At 36.6% G+C, this 18,235-nt stretch overlaps 1 protein-coding gene across 1 annotated transcript in view; it reads right to left on the bottom strand.

The window, feature by feature from the left end:
• Window positions 1–12,127: 12,127 nt before the first annotated feature.
• ANGPT1 (angiopoietin 1) overlaps window positions 12,128–18,235 on the bottom strand; it is a 155,088-nt gene continuing 148,980 nt past the window's right edge. Inside the window, exon 9 of the mRNA XM_050305783.1 lies at window positions 12,128–14,433. Within this exon, the coding sequence (XP_050161740.1) occupies window positions 14,273–14,433 (161 nt within the window). The 3' untranslated portion in view covers window positions 12,128–14,272. The remainder of the gene's footprint in view (window positions 14,434–18,235) is intronic.

The raw sequence follows: 18,235 nt of genomic DNA, 5'->3' as shown, positions 1-18,235 counted from the left end.
TAGCATAGATTTGTTTTTTTGGCCTCGAATATGTTGAAATAGCTAAGCTTGTTAAAAGTAGATGTTAGTCCAGATGGAATTGAAAACAGATTTCTGAGGCAAGGAGTCTAAAGTAACAAATTATTGACACATTTCATTACTTCTACTGCAGTCTAAAATATTGGACAAATCACTAATATAAATTCACAGTTTAGACAGTTTTTGGAACAAAGGGAGGCCATGAATTCTTTATGGTCAAACATGATATCTAATCACTCAAATAACACTGCTTTGCTTAAAACTGCAGATGTCATTTTTGGATTAGATTTTATATTAGGGTTTTTTTGATGAGCAAAATTTGGATTATTTCTTTTGTTATGTGAATTATCCCGCATTACAATCTGACATCTATTGCTGTGGGGTGGGAATCTACAGAAAACTTGGCTTCAGTCCTACTGCTCTAATGGCTTAATTGTTATTTAGAGTAGAAAATGTCAATGTCGAGAGATCAAAGCCTTCTCAAAACTAAAATGAATTCCTTGGATACTCCAGAGGTTTGTATCCACATTGGATCATATTATCTACAAGTCTTGCAATAATCATTTTATGCCTGTCTAGAAACACAGAGCAGATGCAGGTTTCCCCTTTTCTTAATGTCCTTGTGTATCCAGCACCATGAGAGGCTGGCTTAGTTGTGCAGTCCATTTACATAATTTTCAGTGCCCAGCACATTTCATACTGTTTTATTAACCCATTCAAGAGCTCACCTTATAATGACCAAAAAATGGTGAGAAATTCAGGATACTGTCTAGACAACATAGAACAACACCAGATTTTTTTTTTTTTTTTTTTTTTTTTTTTTTTTTTGGAATGGGTGTCCTTTTTTCATTGAATGAAGGGGAAGATTTTCAGGAGGCTATAGTGAGATTTGTGCTTTCCTAATTATGAAAAAATTAATTTCCATATGGGGTGCTTGATTGAAGGTGTGTTTGGAATCAAGCCAGAGACAAAAACAAAAGGAGTATACAGGAAGAAAGACTTCTTGCACCACCTGGAAGAGAATTCCTGCTGCTTCTCATAGTTTGCCATGTCATTTTGAGAGCTTCAGGATGAAGAGCAGGAAGTTGACTGCCATTTTATGGCTTGAATAAATTTTGTTTGCTTTCAAGTCATGTGTTATTTTTGGAAGAGCTTGAGGAAAACAGTGTTTTTCCTTGGGATGTTACTGAAAAAGATACATAATCAAAAAATACTCAATTTTACCATTAAATTCTTTACAAGACACTTGATCACAGTAAGGAATATTTCCTTTTCTCAGCTTATCTTTCAGCTTATCACTTCTTCCTTGATGCAATTGTGTTTCTAGAAGAGCTGGACTAGTTGCTATCTTGTATGACAGAGCAACTAAATAGGAGTACACTTTCAGACACTTAATCATGTTCTTAAATTACCTAAAATATAGAGGAAAGGGGGAGGAATTACAAATTTTCCCACAATTTTATTTTTGGAAAACTAATATTTTAGAATAAGTAATTATTTTAGAATAATAATAATTATTGTTTCTTATTTATATTTAACTGTTGATTTCCTTGGTGAAATTTAGGGCTGGAAAGGGCTATAAAGAAAAGCAGAATTCTTTCACTAGCATACCAAAATATAAGGACCTTACATTAGAAACCCAAACACTTCATTCTGAGGTTTTCAGTGGAACCACAAATATTTCTAAAAGGAAATCCTCCTTCCCTGAATATTTCTTTTTAATAGCAAATCTGCAAAAAAACATGTTTTATAAAGTATATCAGTATATTTTGATAGTTGGCTGTAGTGAAAGAATTTTTAGTTAATTTTTTTTTAAACAGCTCAGTTAATGACATCATTCACCTTTTTAGAGTTAGAAACTTTAAAAATAAAATCTAGAATAAGTGTTATTAATCCTTTACAAGCTAATATGCTTCATGATATCAGTAGAAATTTTATATAAAATTGGCCAAGCCTGTGAAGTATGAAAATATAACTTTCATCAAAATAAGTATTTTGGAGAAAGGCAATCAATGTAGATTATTAACATTCTAGGGGTTAATGTTGAGCAAAGTGGACAACAGTAGAACTACCATAGCAAGGAATAAAGGATATGAAGGAATATTTTTCCAAACTTGGTAGAAAGATCCTTATGAACATAAAAAATACCCATGTAATCTGTAGACATACTATTCTTTTCACTGAAATTATTTGCAATACCAGTTACTAAAGATGGAAAAATAGCATAAGAGTTTCACTGCGGGGTATGAATCAATTTCTATTTCATGTCCTACTTTGTGTATATTCATTGAGTATCGCCAAACCAATAAACAACCAGTTCACAACAGTTTGATTCCTGTTTTTTCTGTAAGTAATATGCTGTCCAGCATATTAAAAAAGCTAAGAAAATGCAGCCTGACACAATGAAAGGGAATTCTGCTGATATGAGTTCTGACACTCAAAAATTAAAGAGAGCTAATTGCTATTGCTTAATTTTATCCAGCTTGAGGGGCAATAATTTTTGAAGAGTCATGAATAAAAAATAAGGTTATTCAGCTAAGGGATGAAGCAGTTAAGAAATAATTTAAGTTAGAATTATTTTGCATTATCTCCTGAGACATAGTTTGTATATTCTGTCACATGTATTTTCTGTACACAGAGACATGCATGGGAAATATGTTTGCATGTAAGAGACTGCTGCCTGAATATGGTATTACTTATTGTAGGCCACCCACAACAGAGCTGTGCTGAAGTAACTCTTCGCTACCAGCAATGATTCTGTTAACCTTTGATTAAACACAGGAATTTAAACTATGAAAAGGTCTGAAATCTGACACAGTCCTTTGACACCTCGATGTCTGTCATTAAAGATAATCCTGCATTAGGTGCTGATTTCTGAAAATAGAATTAAACTACTTCAGTTTTCAATCTTAACCCTTCCATATTACAGATGTAACCCTGCTGTGTTAGGAGACTTCCTGAAATTACAGTTTCTCCTTTCAAGTCTGTGTGTTTGAGAAGGAGCTTTGCAGGGAGCACAGGGGACAACAAACACAAACTGGGCAGGTCCACCACTGGCAAATGAAATGACTGTCTGGGTTGTAGTAATGAGTAGACAGAAAAGCCATCCAGGACTTCAGAGTCTGATCATGCCCGCCTTTTCCTTCACTTTTTCTACTTCCTACAGAATGAGACATTGAGTCAGAAAGACAGACAGCATGTTGGTTGATGGTTTTGTTCTTTTCTTAATCTTTTCTTTGTCTGATCATCATCAATACCGTGCCACTATTTTTAACTTCATCTCTGTGGAGGTTGTGCTCCATCTTTTACCATTGTTTCTAGTCAGTGGATGGAAGCCCTGGGATGATCTGAAAGGCCTGCACCCTCAGATATACTTTTACCCCTTTTCATTGCTACATTTTTTTCTCCTCTTCCACAACTCTGTTTATCCAAGTTCCTAAGAAAACCTCAGTGGGAATCTCCCAATATTCCCTCAGCCTGCTGTTCTTTTACTCTGTGCAACATTAAACGCTGGCAAGAAGCGACAGGTTCTCATTTTGCAGTAGTTGTCTCTCACCTGAACATACAAAGTAAAATAAAGGACTCTAAAATAAAATTAAAAAGAAGCAAAACTCAGCAGCAGATTTCCATTGGAAAATAATGTGTGGTGATCCAAAGTTCTTAACCTGTGAAATATGAGAAAGTCTTTGGATTTATACTGTTCTTGAGAAAATGCCCATCAGTTTTTCGGGTAGGTCATGTACTCCAGCTGAGCTGGAATATGCAGGCTCCTGGCTGAGAATAGCCCAGGCACTGACTATTCTGCAGAGACAGCCCTTACACCCTTAATCACCAGCAATGCCGTTGATGAGCGGGACATCACCCCACAAAGGGCCTGACCTTGGAAGTATGTTAATAGTCCAACCTGAGCAAAGAAAACCCAGGCCAACAACAGAAGATTTCTCTTGAGGTTGAGCAAGAACAGTCCCCAAACTCCTCAGGTGCCCTCCTCAGCCTTCTCCCAGATGCCCCTAGATGGTCTCTCCCGGGTGCCCCTAGGTGCCCACCAGTCTTTCCAAGTCCCTGGCAAACAATTAGATAACTTTTAAAGAGAGAACTCTTTCTCTTTCTTCTTCTCCAGCAGAAGCTTTTCAATCTGCTATGTCAACCTGTACTTTCTTGGCAGTGCACATAGGATGTTCCCAGCCCCCAGCTACTCACAGCAAACTGAAAGAGGGAAATAAGAGGATTTGTGTTGTTTTCTTTAAGCTACATGATACATGAAGCCTGAAAAGGATGACTTGGTCCTTGACAAGCCTTCAAGTGGCACCTGCTTAAGTGTCCCTGTAGTGCAGCTACAGTTTCCTAAAACTAAAGCCTGTCCTGCATATCTCTCTCTAGCCAAATTTCTGGTTCGTCCACATAGGTGTCATATGAAGGAACAATAAAAAAGTTTCAAAATTATTAGTTGCAACATGGCTGCTGAAAGTTTCAGTATGAATGGAGCCATTTCAGGAACATGCCCATATTAATGTTTTAAAGCATTTCCATATGTACTTTCTAGGAGGAAAAAAACCAAAAAGAAAAAGAAAAAAGTAAGACAACCTAAGGAAACTTCAGTTTAAATGTGATCAATGCAAATAAGTAAAATTAGCAAGAGTTGAAAAGATTGCCTCAGGGATGTGACCTTTATGGAAGAAGGAAGGTAAAATCTTACCCTTTTCAGGGAAGCTCATTTTACAGTACCAAAAAGGGCATTTCACTTTGGCAGGGTCCTGCTGCTTGCGTATTAGAACTGCTTTTTGTGCAACCATTGTTTCTGATAACAGTGTGCAGAGCACTGATGGGAGGGAAATACTTCGGGATGTACAGAGTAACCTGGTATTTCCTGGTGGAAGACCAAGTTTATCCCTTCCATGACACTAATCACATAACTCACTCACTGAGCACTAAAGATTTCTCTTACAAATTAAATCTGTTTGAAATCCATTCAGTGTTTGGGCATGTTTGGTATGTTGTTGCCCATGTTCCTTCCTGGATAATAGTTTAATATGGTGATTTGCATGCTAACAGGAGAGTCAGACAGGTGCAAGCATGAATGAAGTTTCTCTACCTTGTCACTGATGATGCAGGAATCTCATGGACTCCAAAATCCTCATTTTCCCTCTCTTTCTATTTTGTATAAAAGCCTCATTGAGTGTTGCTTCTGGAAAAGTGATTACAGAAAGAAATAAAGCCAACTACCCTTCCCTGACTTCATTTTTGTGAAGAAAAGAGAATGTTTAATTTTGTTTTGTTTTTATTTACATTATGTTCCAGATTAAAGGTCATGAATTCAGGATCCATTCTGAACCTACCCTAGAGTTCTGGGAGCTAAAGACATCAAGAGACACATTGTTAAAACCTGAAAAGAAGGTATGAATGGGGGACAATTCAGTCCCTATTGAAGCAGTTTGACTGTCCATACAATCACAAGTGCTGGTACTTTGGAAAGCCTTACATTGACTTTACTATCTAGCTTCCCTTGCTTTTAGTAGGAGTAGGACATTCATCTTCTTTTATCCACTAGCTGTGACATGCTCTGAAAGTGCTTGTTCCTGGATATGCTCTTAAAGGGGTAGACAACTCAAAAATATCCCATTTAAGAAATCTGTGGCAGTAAATACAAAACTGGGTTCTCCACAACTTGCTGGCACCCAGGTTTTTTAAAGATCAGCAAACTGATGTGTAGAACCATATCTGCAAAACTTTTCATTTATAAGTGGAAATGTCTATCTAGACACAAGCATGTGAAATAATAATGCTGATTTGGCCCCTTCAGGGTATGTGATAGTGATCCCTAGAAGGGTTGTTTGTGTTAGCATGGGATGTGGTGTCTGAGCTCCATCATGGCCAGAGCTCCATCTGACCCAAAGAAGATGAGAGGAAGCACATGGGACCCATTTTCATCATAAGTCTCCCAGCTTCCAGGGCACAGCTACCATGAAAATTAATTTTTTTAAAATTTAATTGCAATTAAACTGATATTCAAATCCTGCTTTTTCTCAGCACACCTATTCCGTAAGCCTATGTTTCTTAACAGCCAAGGCTCTGAGGCTGAAATCTTCACTGCTTGTGTAATACAGTGCCAGCTCCTCCATAATGTACCACAGGCACCATGCAAAACTGACGGAGCCCCACCTGGGAAGTCATGAAAAGGTTGTTTGTCTATAGTACTTGTGTCTAATGGGTAACGAAATTGCCTCTGGCTTTGTTTCATCTGCATTCATTTTCATTTGTTTGGAACTGCTAAGTTGGCTGCTTTTGAAACCCAAAGGGAACAAAAGGGCAAGAACAACTGGGTTTCTCCAGCTTTCTAAATATTGATTTACTTCTGTTTTCTGTAAGAAATGTCATGGAATCCTGGTAATATCTAAGGTTATCTGTGACCTTGTGACCTGTAAATCATAACCTCAGTGCAACTCTGATTCAAACACTGGAAAGTGAAAGGTCAGAGAAACAAGATAGCTTATGTATGGTAACATAAGGATTAGCAGTTTGGGCTGCTCTGAAGATATTAATTTGGACTGTCCTGTGGCAAATATCACTCAGGTACACTTAAGGGGAAAAAAAGAATTATTGAACTCTTGAAAAACACAGTATTTTTTGGATTGCTGAATATAATTCCAGACTAAATAAAGGCACTGAAATGAGCAGATTAATTGGGGAGTTAAAAATAGAAAATTATAAGGATGTATTTTCATTTCCCAATGAATTATTCATCACAAGTAAAAAACCCTATTGCAATGTGATTCTTGGACCATCAGATAAAACCTGTGAGAGAGTAACTAAAGACAGTCAGGATAATGCATTATGCATAAGTTGGTTAAATTCAGATTCGAAGAAGAAATTGAGTTTTTGCATTTACAACTGCTGAACATTTGTCTTGAAGAGTCTTTTATGTGTTCTTTCTTTCAAAAATTGTTCAATTCCTATCTCAAACTACATCTTTCTTTTCTTTGCTTTTTCCTTAGGCCTCCTGATATGTGTAGTCCACATACATATCTCTTGTCTATTCAAAAATGTAGTAAATACAACATCATTTTTTAGAGTGGTTTTATGTGGTTCCCCTTTCTCCATCACCTGTGGTTTTTTTAGCAACTTTTAACTCTGCAAATACAATTGTTTTCCCTAGGAAAGGTCTAAACTCCTATAAAACCAGTGTATTATTAATCCATTTAGGATAAGCTCAAGGCAGTGGGAGTTTAGTACTTTTAAAACTCAAAGCATGTACCTAAATATAGATGTTGTTTTGACCACCTATGCTGGACATTCTGACCATTTTTATTAATCCCTTCAGTTTCCTTTTCTTAGATCTGTCATTGCATGTTTAGTTGATTCTGGGGAAGAGCTCATCTTTGGAAAAGCTTCACTTTGGACCCCAGGTGGCAGTAGATAGCAGAAAGGTCGGGAATAAGGGCTCCTCTGCACCTTCAAGTGAGCTGTCAGGATAGCTTGATTTGTTCTAGGATGAACGTTCTTTATTGCTTTCTCCACACATCCAATAACTATACCTAAACTACATGTTTTATATGTTATATCTATTTGCAATGAAAATATAAACATTTTTGATTTTTTTTTCTCTCTCTGAGCTCTTACATGTGTAAAATCTCAACCTGAACAGGTTAGTCACCTTATAAATCTCTTTAATTTATAGTATTATCTATTGACTTGCATTTAATCTATTTTAGATTAGATCAAACTGAGGCAGTTTTTCTAATCTAGTCTCAAGGCTGTGGGGTAGCTCACAGTGGTTGGAAAGGAGATTCAGAAGTTGCTGGTGTCGAGCGAATTTGCACAAGTCACACAACCAAAAAGAAGCAGTGAGAGAGATGCTGGCTCCAGCCTAAATCTCTGTTCATAAACCCGTAGTCACAGTCACAGATGCAAATTCATTTTACACTGTTTTGAGTAAAACTGCTCTTGCTTGTAAACTTATTTTGCAAAACAAACTCTAACATATTTGTTATTTTTTCCCAAAGCCTTGAAAACTCCAAATGAGTACCAAAGATTTTGTAACATGCTAGAAGCAAGGGACACTAGACACAACTCCACCTTCATGTTTAGACAACTCTCTGTCTGCTCCTGTAGCAAAATTAGAATTGGTTTCTTAATCTAATAGACAGAATAAATTAGTGGCTAATGTGACTGTAATTCTCAAAAAATATTGACATGTATTTGTATCATCTTCATCTTGTGACCAGGCAGTCTAAACAGTTCAGCCCCTTCACTCCAGAGTGTGCACTGGAGTGAAGCAGAGACATCACCCCATGAGAAACTGCTGGGCCATGCTTCTCTCTCTTCTTGGGACAGGGAACTATTCCAGGAGAAACAGGTAGGAGGGGAACATGAGGGCTTGATGACACGTCCAGTACTTGGTACAGATAGCCCTAGTGCAGCTTGCAGCCGGAGAGATTTGGGAAGCTGCTGGTCAGGACGCAGGGATGGGCCAGAATCTGTGGGACCCAGGACCTGCACTGATGTTGCTCCAAGGAGTTCCAGATTTCCTGAATGGACTGAATGAAACCCCTAAAAAAGGACAGTATTGGTGCCTGGCGGTGTGATACTCCACATGAAAGCAGAGCAGAAGGTGGCGACAAGAACCACTGCATTAGTTCAGCAGAGCTTTGTTGGGGGATTTTACAGAACAAATAGCACTAAGCGAAGCTATCAAAAAGAGATTAAATAATCCTCTCTGGTGGATGAAAGATGAAATCCAAACCAGAGGTGTTTAAATCAATGAAGGAAAGAAAACAAAAAAAAAAGTAAACAAAAATTTGCTTTAAAAGAAGAAGAGAAAAACATACATCCAGGAGTTCTGCTCCATTACTCAAAAGAAAACAAACCAGTGATTCAACAATGCAGCTAAGTGAGTTCAGGTCTGAGATGTGCTATTTCCTTTCAGGCAGACAATGATTCTAACTATAAGCATTAGAGGGCTGCAGTAGGATGGAGATCCACAACTTTTAGTGGAAAAGTAAACATTATCCAATGTTGATTTATCTATTGATGGATTTGTGTCTCATGCTAAAAGTATGAACTGTTTCTCAAGCTGCATGTTACCAAAAATTCCTCTAAGACTGCTTTTAAAGTATTGATTTATTTTACCAGATGTCAGTGTACCTCCACTGAACTGTAAATAATAAATAAAAGCAGAAAGTAAAAGGGAGACACTGATTCTTTTAGGCTTTGAAAAATTAATTGAATGCTAATTATCCTCTAATAAATATACTAACAGATTCCTCTGCCAAATTGTTCTTCATTTTCCTTCTTTTTCAGTGCTTTCATCTTTGTCATTTCTCCATATAGTTTTTGTCAGACTGACTATTTTCTTTTGCCAACTTTGCCTTCAGCTTCCTTATTTGATTCCTTTGCAGGAATCAGCTATTTTATTCTATAATACCCATTTCTCAGCTATTTTATTCTATAATACCCATTTCCTCACTCTTCCACAATCCATTTCAGTATATTAAGAAGCTTCATTTTTCCTTTCAGTTTTTTTCCCCTGTGTTTCCTACTGTGTTGAAGAAACTGCCTATGAGTTATTCTTCTGGGGTCCTTTTAGGGTTGACCTGGCAAAGCACCTATTTCCTATTTGAGTTGAAAAAAGGTCCTCTGTGTGCCTATGGGCCTGTTTTTCTGTCCACGGTCTTGCAGAGCAAATGGCAAGAAATGTTTCTTCCCCATGGTTTGGTGGGGGACTTTTCTCTTCCCATAGGTGATGCTGTTGTTGTGAATAAAAATATCTACAGACCTTCTGTTAAATGTGGTGCTTGCCTCCTGTGACTACTTCCAGGCAGCAGAAAGCAAACACTGCCAGCAGTCTAAAAGGAGGAACAGGGGCACTATTAAAGTGAGAGAAAGATGGGAATCTCAGAAAGGAAATTTATGGTAACACTTCAGGATTCAAGATTCTCTCTACCAAAACACAGAACTGGTGTCTAGGCCTTCATGTACCTTAATATATCATTTGGGGGTCATATTTATGGTATATAACCATTCTTCAGTATTCTTGAACTCACTAGTTCAGAAAACTACACAGACCATTTATAAAGTCTGCTTAAAACAGAAATTTTAGCTAGTGGAAGAACGAGGGCTCTAATTTCGCTAGATTGGACGGGCATAGGTTCTATTTCATCAGCAGCACTTAAAACACAACAGAATGCAGAATTTTCTAGAGGAACTTTTCCATTTTTACAGGACTTGCTCCACAGCTAACTTGACATAACCATAAGTATGTCTTCTCAAAGATCCATACCAAATTTCTCTCCATGTAAAACTTCTGGAGGCACAAGGAAAAACAAATCCCCCAAGGTGTACAAAAGCAAGTAATACCCCCAGATTTCTGCTCATATGAGAAAGAGCTGGGAAGAGGGGTTTTGGACACTCCTAGAGGAGAAGGGAGTTCCCTCACTGTTCGACAGTTGTGGCACAGTAAATATGAAACTGCTATGTCTCACAGGTAATCCCCTCCTTTCAACTCCTCCCTGTCTGTCTTTTCCCTCTCTACATTACAGTTCCATATCCCTGTCTTCTCTCCTTCCTGCTCTTGCTCCTTGGTATTTGCACTTCTAATTAATTTCATTTTTGGTGCTTTTTGGATTTTTTTTTTTGCCTGATCTGGGATTACATGTCCTTTAGATAGAATTTAGGAGAGGTCATTTTGATTGGCTGTGTCAAATTTTCTTCAGACATATGGATTTGTGTGGATATTTGTATCTCTGTGCACACCTGAGGTCAGAGTCAGGCAACAGCAGCAGCATCAGCTGTATTCAGGGATTACAGCCTCTCTCTTCAAGCAGTCCAGCTCCTGTAAAAGCTGGTAGGTAGGAATGCCTTTTGGCACAACTGTAGCGCATTCTGGTTGCAAATTGTGCTTGATCCTACCTAGAGAGTTAAGCTCTTGCTGTGCTTGCTGTTTCAGGTTTTTCTCAGCAAAGGAGAAGTGGATGCTGTGACAATCCCAAACGAGGTTACTTGAGGCATGGTCAGAGCTGTGGTTTGAGCTGCAGGTCTGCAGAGAAGAAAGTTGTTATTATAACTGGAAGAGTTCTTTAAAGAATAGTGTCTGATGAGCCTGTTTTACAGGTGACTATAAATGTAGATGACTTACCTACTCAACAGGCCAGTACTGGATGTTAGGGTACTTAGCAAAGTGTGCATTTAAATTACATCTCCAGCCTCAGAAGAGAATAAAAATTAAGGATCTATATGCTATTGAAAACACATCTATTGCTTTGTAAAAATTTTGTGTATTCTTATTTTATGAATCAGGAAAAAATTATCTGTGAAGGGTAAATAGTAAAGTTACTATTACCATTGACCATTGAAATTTTAGTATCTTTCAAGGCAAGCAACACTTTAATATAATGTATATATATAACATTTTAATATAAATCAACTCCAGAAAGACAATTTTAATGAATTGCAACTCTTCAAATCATGCAGTACATATACATTCAACTTAAGGAGCAAAATGTGCTTTTGTATATGTAGTTCCTTACAACTGTTGATTTGAAAAGCCAGGTTGCTCTGAACGAACAAGTCCAATTGAGCAAAAATTCTTGAGAAAATGAGAATAAATTGACTACAAAGATATGTTAAAACTGATCACTGTAGTGTTAAAAGGCATAAAAATGGAGCAAGAGGCATTTCTCGGTAAGAGATAACAGGAGATTTGTCACTGTCATTCAACATGATTGAATGGATGATAGAAGAACACTTCATAAGGCAAAGAAAACATCACACTTCATTTTGTATCTTTGCCTGTGGAATTAAAGAAATCTTTTATTTTAAAGTTTGATAGAGAGCTGTATGATTTAAACTTAAAATAAAAAATATAGTCACATGATTTTATCAAGGAAACTGAATAAAAAATACTGAAATATGTATTTGAAAAGTTAGAAATAATAATCACTGGGCAAAGTCTGATTAGAGTTCCTCTTTTTCTAAGCTTTATCTAAATTTATTAATATTTCTTACAAAGAGTGACATTGGTTTTTAAAATGTTACCAGCCTGTAACAGAAAGTTGTACTAGAAACAAAGCAAATCACAGACTCCACATGTTTTAAAATGTTTTATTATAAAGGATAGGAAACAAAATCCACATTTTTTTCAAACCCAGATAAATAAACAGTAAATACCATGCCTTTATTTTAAATGTGTTTTGTCTTTCGCAATAGGATCTGCAAAAATGGCATTCTTAACTTGGAGACCTGCAAAGGTATATCTTCTGAGAATGTGACTGAAGACTGACCACATATTTTGCATACAAATGAAGGCCATTAAAAAAACCTTCTGGAAACTGGAACAAAACAGCTCTATGAGAAAGTGCTGAGTGAAGAGTAGTTCGGTAACTTATTCAGCAGAAAACTTCAAATTAACCCTTAGTCAAGATTATTTCAAATATATATATAAATATATACAACTACACAAGAAAACTTCCCACTTGAAACCAAACAAACATCAAATTGTAACAAAACCAGAGAACCTTGTCGGGCTTTGTGATCTTTAAGAAGGGATGCTTAAAAAAAAAGCCAAGTTTTTTTTTTCCTCTATTCCATAGAAATAAACTACTAAAGAAAAAAAAAAGGCAAAAAAATAAGGGGGAAAAAAAGATATTCTGCTATCATCATCTTTTGAAAAAGAATCAGATCTTTGTTGCGCCTGATCTTGGAAACAGTTTAATGAATGAAACAAAGCAACAAACTGGTGAGCAAATACCTCACTACATGCAGATTTTACATTACACATTGGTCCCAATTTCCTTGATGAGAATATTACTTTTGATTTCAGTGGGAATAGGGTAAACTTTTTCATTTCATATCTAGCAGAAGTAGAATGACTGCAAGCTGCTTTCCCAAATAGACTTTATTCCTGTGACTAAATCACAAAGGACTGTAAATAGAGTTGTCTTTATACCCTCAATAGGCCATCCAACTACTTTGTTGTTTGTTATTAAAAGAATTTTATCTTTTCCAATAGTCCCACACTTCTGCAGCATTTTAATAGAACAAAATTACTTGTTAGCAAACTGTAAGCAGTCATCTGAAGTTCTTTTAATATTTATACCCTTTTGAGGCTTTTCACCCTTTGCATAGGGTCAAGGCTGCCTGTACAAATTTAATGACTGTTACAGGAAGTATAAACATGCTATTTACAAGTTCACAATTCTTTATTTTTTATACAGTTCTGATGAGTATTTTTCATACCTGTAGCCTAAGCACTGTGTAGAACTGACATGCTTCAGATATTCACAAAAAATGTAATAAGAAAGTAAAGTAATTAAGGATAAATTGTGCACATGCAAGGATACTGTAAAATGAATCCATTGCATTAAGCTATGCATTTATGTAATTTTTATATACCCTAACAGTTTGCCTTCCTATGTACTTCTGATGAAAAAATTCCATGCAAAATCCCATATTTTCTTTAAGATAATATTTCACATTCTTTTAACCTTCCATTAATTATTCTACATGATATTCACACTGCTTTTAATGAAAGAAAGGAAAAGTCTCAAAACACAGCTACTTTTGTTATCACACTATAAATCCTAGCTCAGGGATAATGCCAATTATCTGATTTACCTCTACAGAGCAACTGAAGAATTTATGCTTATTATCCTTATCATTATTTATAAGTTTGACTCAGTTTATTTATGAGAAACATGTCCTTAAAGGATTTAATGAAGAATAATATTCACAGAAATAATTTGACTCTAGGATTAACATAAATCCATCCACTATTCAAACTCAGTTCATTTAAGAAAAACAATATTCGAAGTGGTCATTTGAGTGCTTACAATGAGTTTTAATGAAGGTGTCTCTGTAATCCTTTTTTGTGGGTATAATGTTGTCATTTCGCTGCTGAATAACATTCTGCTCAATAGACCATGGCTGATATGCTTCAGTTCTTCAAATTCTGATGTTGTTGATTTAACAAAAAAAAAAATACATCCACTGAAAAGCACCAAGTTTAGGAAGAATAGCCAAATCCAGTTCGTTAGAAAACCATTTCTGCCACCTTCTTCTAAACCAATCCTTCCCCTGTCATCAAAACATGGGGTGACTCTTCGGGAGTATTTGCAGGTTATGGAGTAATAACAAAGTGACTTTGCATCATCCTTACATTTTGCTTTCAAGAAGCCCTTCACCTTTTACCTTGAGATTGTGAAGTGTTGCTGCTGAGGGCAGTGCCATCCTGGCTTGTTCTGGGACCCACAGTTTAATGCCTTTAGAAGTCCAAGGGCCGAATCATCATGGTGGTGGAGCGCAAGGAGTAGCTGGGGCCTTTGAAGTAATGCCACTTGATGCCATTGAGCTTTCCATGGTTTTGTCCAGCTGTGTAGAACATCCCATTGAGATTGGAGGGGCCACAGGCATCAAACCACCACCCTGAAATCATTAAGACAAAAAAATTAAACTGCAACTGCACTAATAATTTTTGGTTTATAGCTTTAGCTGATTATCAAATTCTGGTCTCATAAATAGCCCTGGTGTGGGGGGTGTGCTGCTTTCATATTTTCCTTTTTTGCTCTTTTGTGCTATTCTGTAGTCAGCAGTGCTGGAGAATGCACATTTGTATTTACAGAATTGCAAAAGTAATTACATCCCAACTCGTTCTAGTTTTATCTGCAGTATGTGAAGCAAAAACAAGAACATCAAAGACAAATAAACTGCTTTTCATATTTAGACAGTATTGCAGTTTTCATTTAAACCTCAGAAAAAGACGATAATTCAAAATTATTTTGGATAATTTCACTTGTTAGGTTATTTTGAGTATAAACATGATTTAATTTTATTTACCAATTCTTTTCTGTTGCTTTATTTGTGATTGTTCAACTGCTCAGTTGGCTTTGCTCCCAAGTTAGATCTTTTCAGTCACTGGATTGTGAGAATGGTGGTGCTGCCCTGTCACAGTTACTACAATACTGTTGTAATAGACAATCAGCATTTAAAATTGTGTGTAGGGAGAGATGTAGATACTTTCTTTAAGATTGTGATAAATTTATAAGCAAGACTCAGCAAAAGAATGGAAGGACTGAGTGAAGAAGACAATTGCAACACTGTAGGATGCTGATAGAATAACAGTGTGCAGGGGTAGATGATATATCTGATTACCTGTGTGTGCATGCATTTAGGTGAGAGTGTGGCCCCCTTCAATCAGAGGACAGGACAATGACATTCAATTCTTAGTCTTATGATTTTGAATGTCAAAACTTGTATTAAATTTTGAACCTTCTACTCTTGATCTTGAAATGCACCAAATGCTCCTTATTTACATGTCTATAGGTGGGCAAAAATTTCTGGCTACTCGACTAACACTGATGACAATATATTAAAACTGTTACTGATTTATATCTAAGTTAGGCTTAGAAAATCGTTAACTGCCTTTTCTTCTCCCCTGTGTACCTGCTATTTCACAGCAAGATGCAGCTTCCTACACATTAAGCCATTGAATTCTATGAAATTACATATATTTTATTATACTGGAAAGACAGGGCAAGAAGAGTCTTACCCAGATGTTTGTGATTCCAGTTCACCACTCCAGCAGCTACATTGCAAGCTTGTTCTGTTTTTAGAAAAAAACCCAGAACCTTGCTTTGGGAGGGCAAACTAGCAATCTGATTTAAAAAATGGCCCTGTGAACAGCTGCATGGGCACAGCTGAAGGAGTAGTAAACTGAGTAGTTAGGATAAAAAAGAAGTGTAACAGCTCTGGAACATTTATGTGACTGAATGTAAAAAATTTAGACTTGCTAATAGTTTTAAACTCTCAGTAAAAAAAGGCATCTCACCTTCAGACTTCTGCAGTGAAGATATGCATGTATGCCTTTAACCAGCTGAGAAAAAGAAGTCAGTGGTGAATCTTTAGACCTTTTTTAAATTTTGCTTTAACATGAAATGAGTCAGTGAACTCTCTTGTCTCTCTCTCCAAGATCTTTTCTTATTAAGGTGAATTTTAAATTGCCATGGGAGCTAGAGTTTTTAACAAAAACTCCAAATAACATGAAACTTGGCAACATCAAGATTACAGAACACAAACTGACAAAGATAAACTAGGTGACATGCTGACTCCACTGAACTAGTGGGAGTTTTGTTGGATATCTTGTTGGGAATAGAATTTTCTCTCCTACACCTTTCAGAGTATCTATGTAATGTAAAAGAAAGATGCTTAGTTTAGACTGAGAAAGGCAGACTGAATTCCCAGACTGAAAAGAGCTAATATTCCCAATGTCAAAAACGTATTAACCTCAGTGGCTAGGAGTTCTGTTTGTCAGAAAAACTTCTTTCTTTTTTTTTTTTTCATAGTAAGACCTTTGTTTTTTTGAGTCTTTAGCCCGGGTTTTATGTGTCTTTCCATGTAATATAGTTGTACTGAACATTTGTGTCATGGATAGAGACAAATAAGAGCATAAAAATCAGGTGGCAACTTTTGCTTTTGGTAGGTAAATGCCATTTTATTTAAAAAAAGTTATTTCAGCCTGCACATCACAGGATTATGATCTTCTCAGGACCCTTTGTAAATCATTTTCAAACAGTACTGGTAGTGGCAAACTGACCATCTAATGAGTGCCTACTTAATTCTGCAGCTGTCACTGTGGAATCGAATGGACAATTTTAAATTTCCAGTGTGTTTCCTACTCTGACTTCTGGAAATGGAATTAAACTGTGAGGAACTCCTTTTAGAAAATGTGCACAGTCCTAGGGAATTATCTGATTCCCTCAGTGGTTAACCTTTTATCTACCTATAACGAAAGCATTATGTGAAGGTATTTTAAACTATGGGTTATTACTATGGACAAGATATTGACCATGTTTAGCCTTTGGGTCCGGTGTTTACTCTGTCATTTGTATTCAGATACATGTAATTTATGTTTCTAGTCTTGTATTTCCTTAGACTTTGGATAATACTTAGGGTTTTCTTTTTTCAGAAGTAGCACTTCATAATGAAATCTTTAGGGAAGAATCTATGCCAGATAAATTCTGACAATCTTCTCTTTTGGTACAGTTGACCTCCCTTTGATTACAATGTTATACTTACGGGGGCAATAACCAAAGAAAGGGAAAGATGTACAGCTGATGTTTTACTGTAACCATAGCATAATCTTGCAGAAATGTAAGACAAAGTTAAACAGAGAAATCCTAACCCTCATTTCTCAAAGCTGGAACCCAGATGCACCTGGGTTCTGTTCACGGTGTTGGGATGAAGAGATGACAAGCTGAGTTAGTTACCATTTCATCCTAAAGGAACAAGAATAGCTCCATAAATGGCCTTTTTGAACATGGAGGTTTTTAGTGATGCCTTACAAAATCTATGTAAAAAATTGAATGAGCTGAAGAAACACATAATTTTATGAAACATTTGTGAGGACTTGTACAAATCTCTCACCATAGATTTCTTCTAAATAAACACTTCTTTCAAAGTGTGTTTGAATGAGAATATTTTTTCCTACTATACTGCTCTTGTTAGTGAGATTGTATTAATTTTTTAAAGATGATTCCTAATATTACATTAACAATTTTAGTTTTCTTTCTTGCTGTCTTTTTTTTTTTTTAATATAAGCGAGGTGGGTTTCTTGTTTTGTTTTCTGATGGGATTTTTTTCTCCATATGGTTATTTCTCTCCATGCTCCCCTGCATCCTCTGATAGGTCATCTTTCCCTATAAGGTCTCAGATTATCACAAGGCTTCCCACTGCATATCTCAACACCAAATCAATATCTTTGAATGGATGCTCAATTGGTTAGAAATGGTGCTAAATAACACCAAGGTAGTGGTTTCGATCCCCATACACTTAAGAGCTGGACTTGATGATCCTTATGGGTCCCTTCTAACTCAGAATATTTCATGAAACCTGTGAATGGATGCACAGGAAATGTCTGTTTCAGATGCTTTTTATATTAAGGGAAAGAGGAACAGAAGCAGTGACTTTCTTGGTAGCTATGAGGAAGCGGGGGAACACAAAACAGAGGTTTCTGAAAGGGATACCTGCAGCACTGCCACTGCAGAACAACCAAATGAAGAAGCTCCAGAGCTGTGACAGTTTGACCCAAGAAAAGACACTTGGTAACTGTGGGGGAGCCCAGCTGGTTCTGGGCTCTCTGTAAGCTGAGATAACGAAGATGGAACGCCTACACCTGGCAGAGGGTCAGCTACAGACAGAAAGGACTGTGACACAAAATGGGTTTCCTGTC

The sequence above is a fragment of the Myiozetetes cayanensis genome, unplaced genomic scaffold (genome assembly GCF_022539395.1).
Source record: "Myiozetetes cayanensis isolate MyiCay16 unplaced genomic scaffold, myiCay2020 scf1, whole genome shotgun sequence".
Classification (NCBI taxonomy): Eukaryota; Metazoa; Chordata; class Aves; order Passeriformes; family Tyrannidae; genus Myiozetetes; species Myiozetetes cayanensis.
Note: the sequence above shows the minus strand (reverse complement) of the source record. Positions and strands in the feature narration are given on the sequence as shown.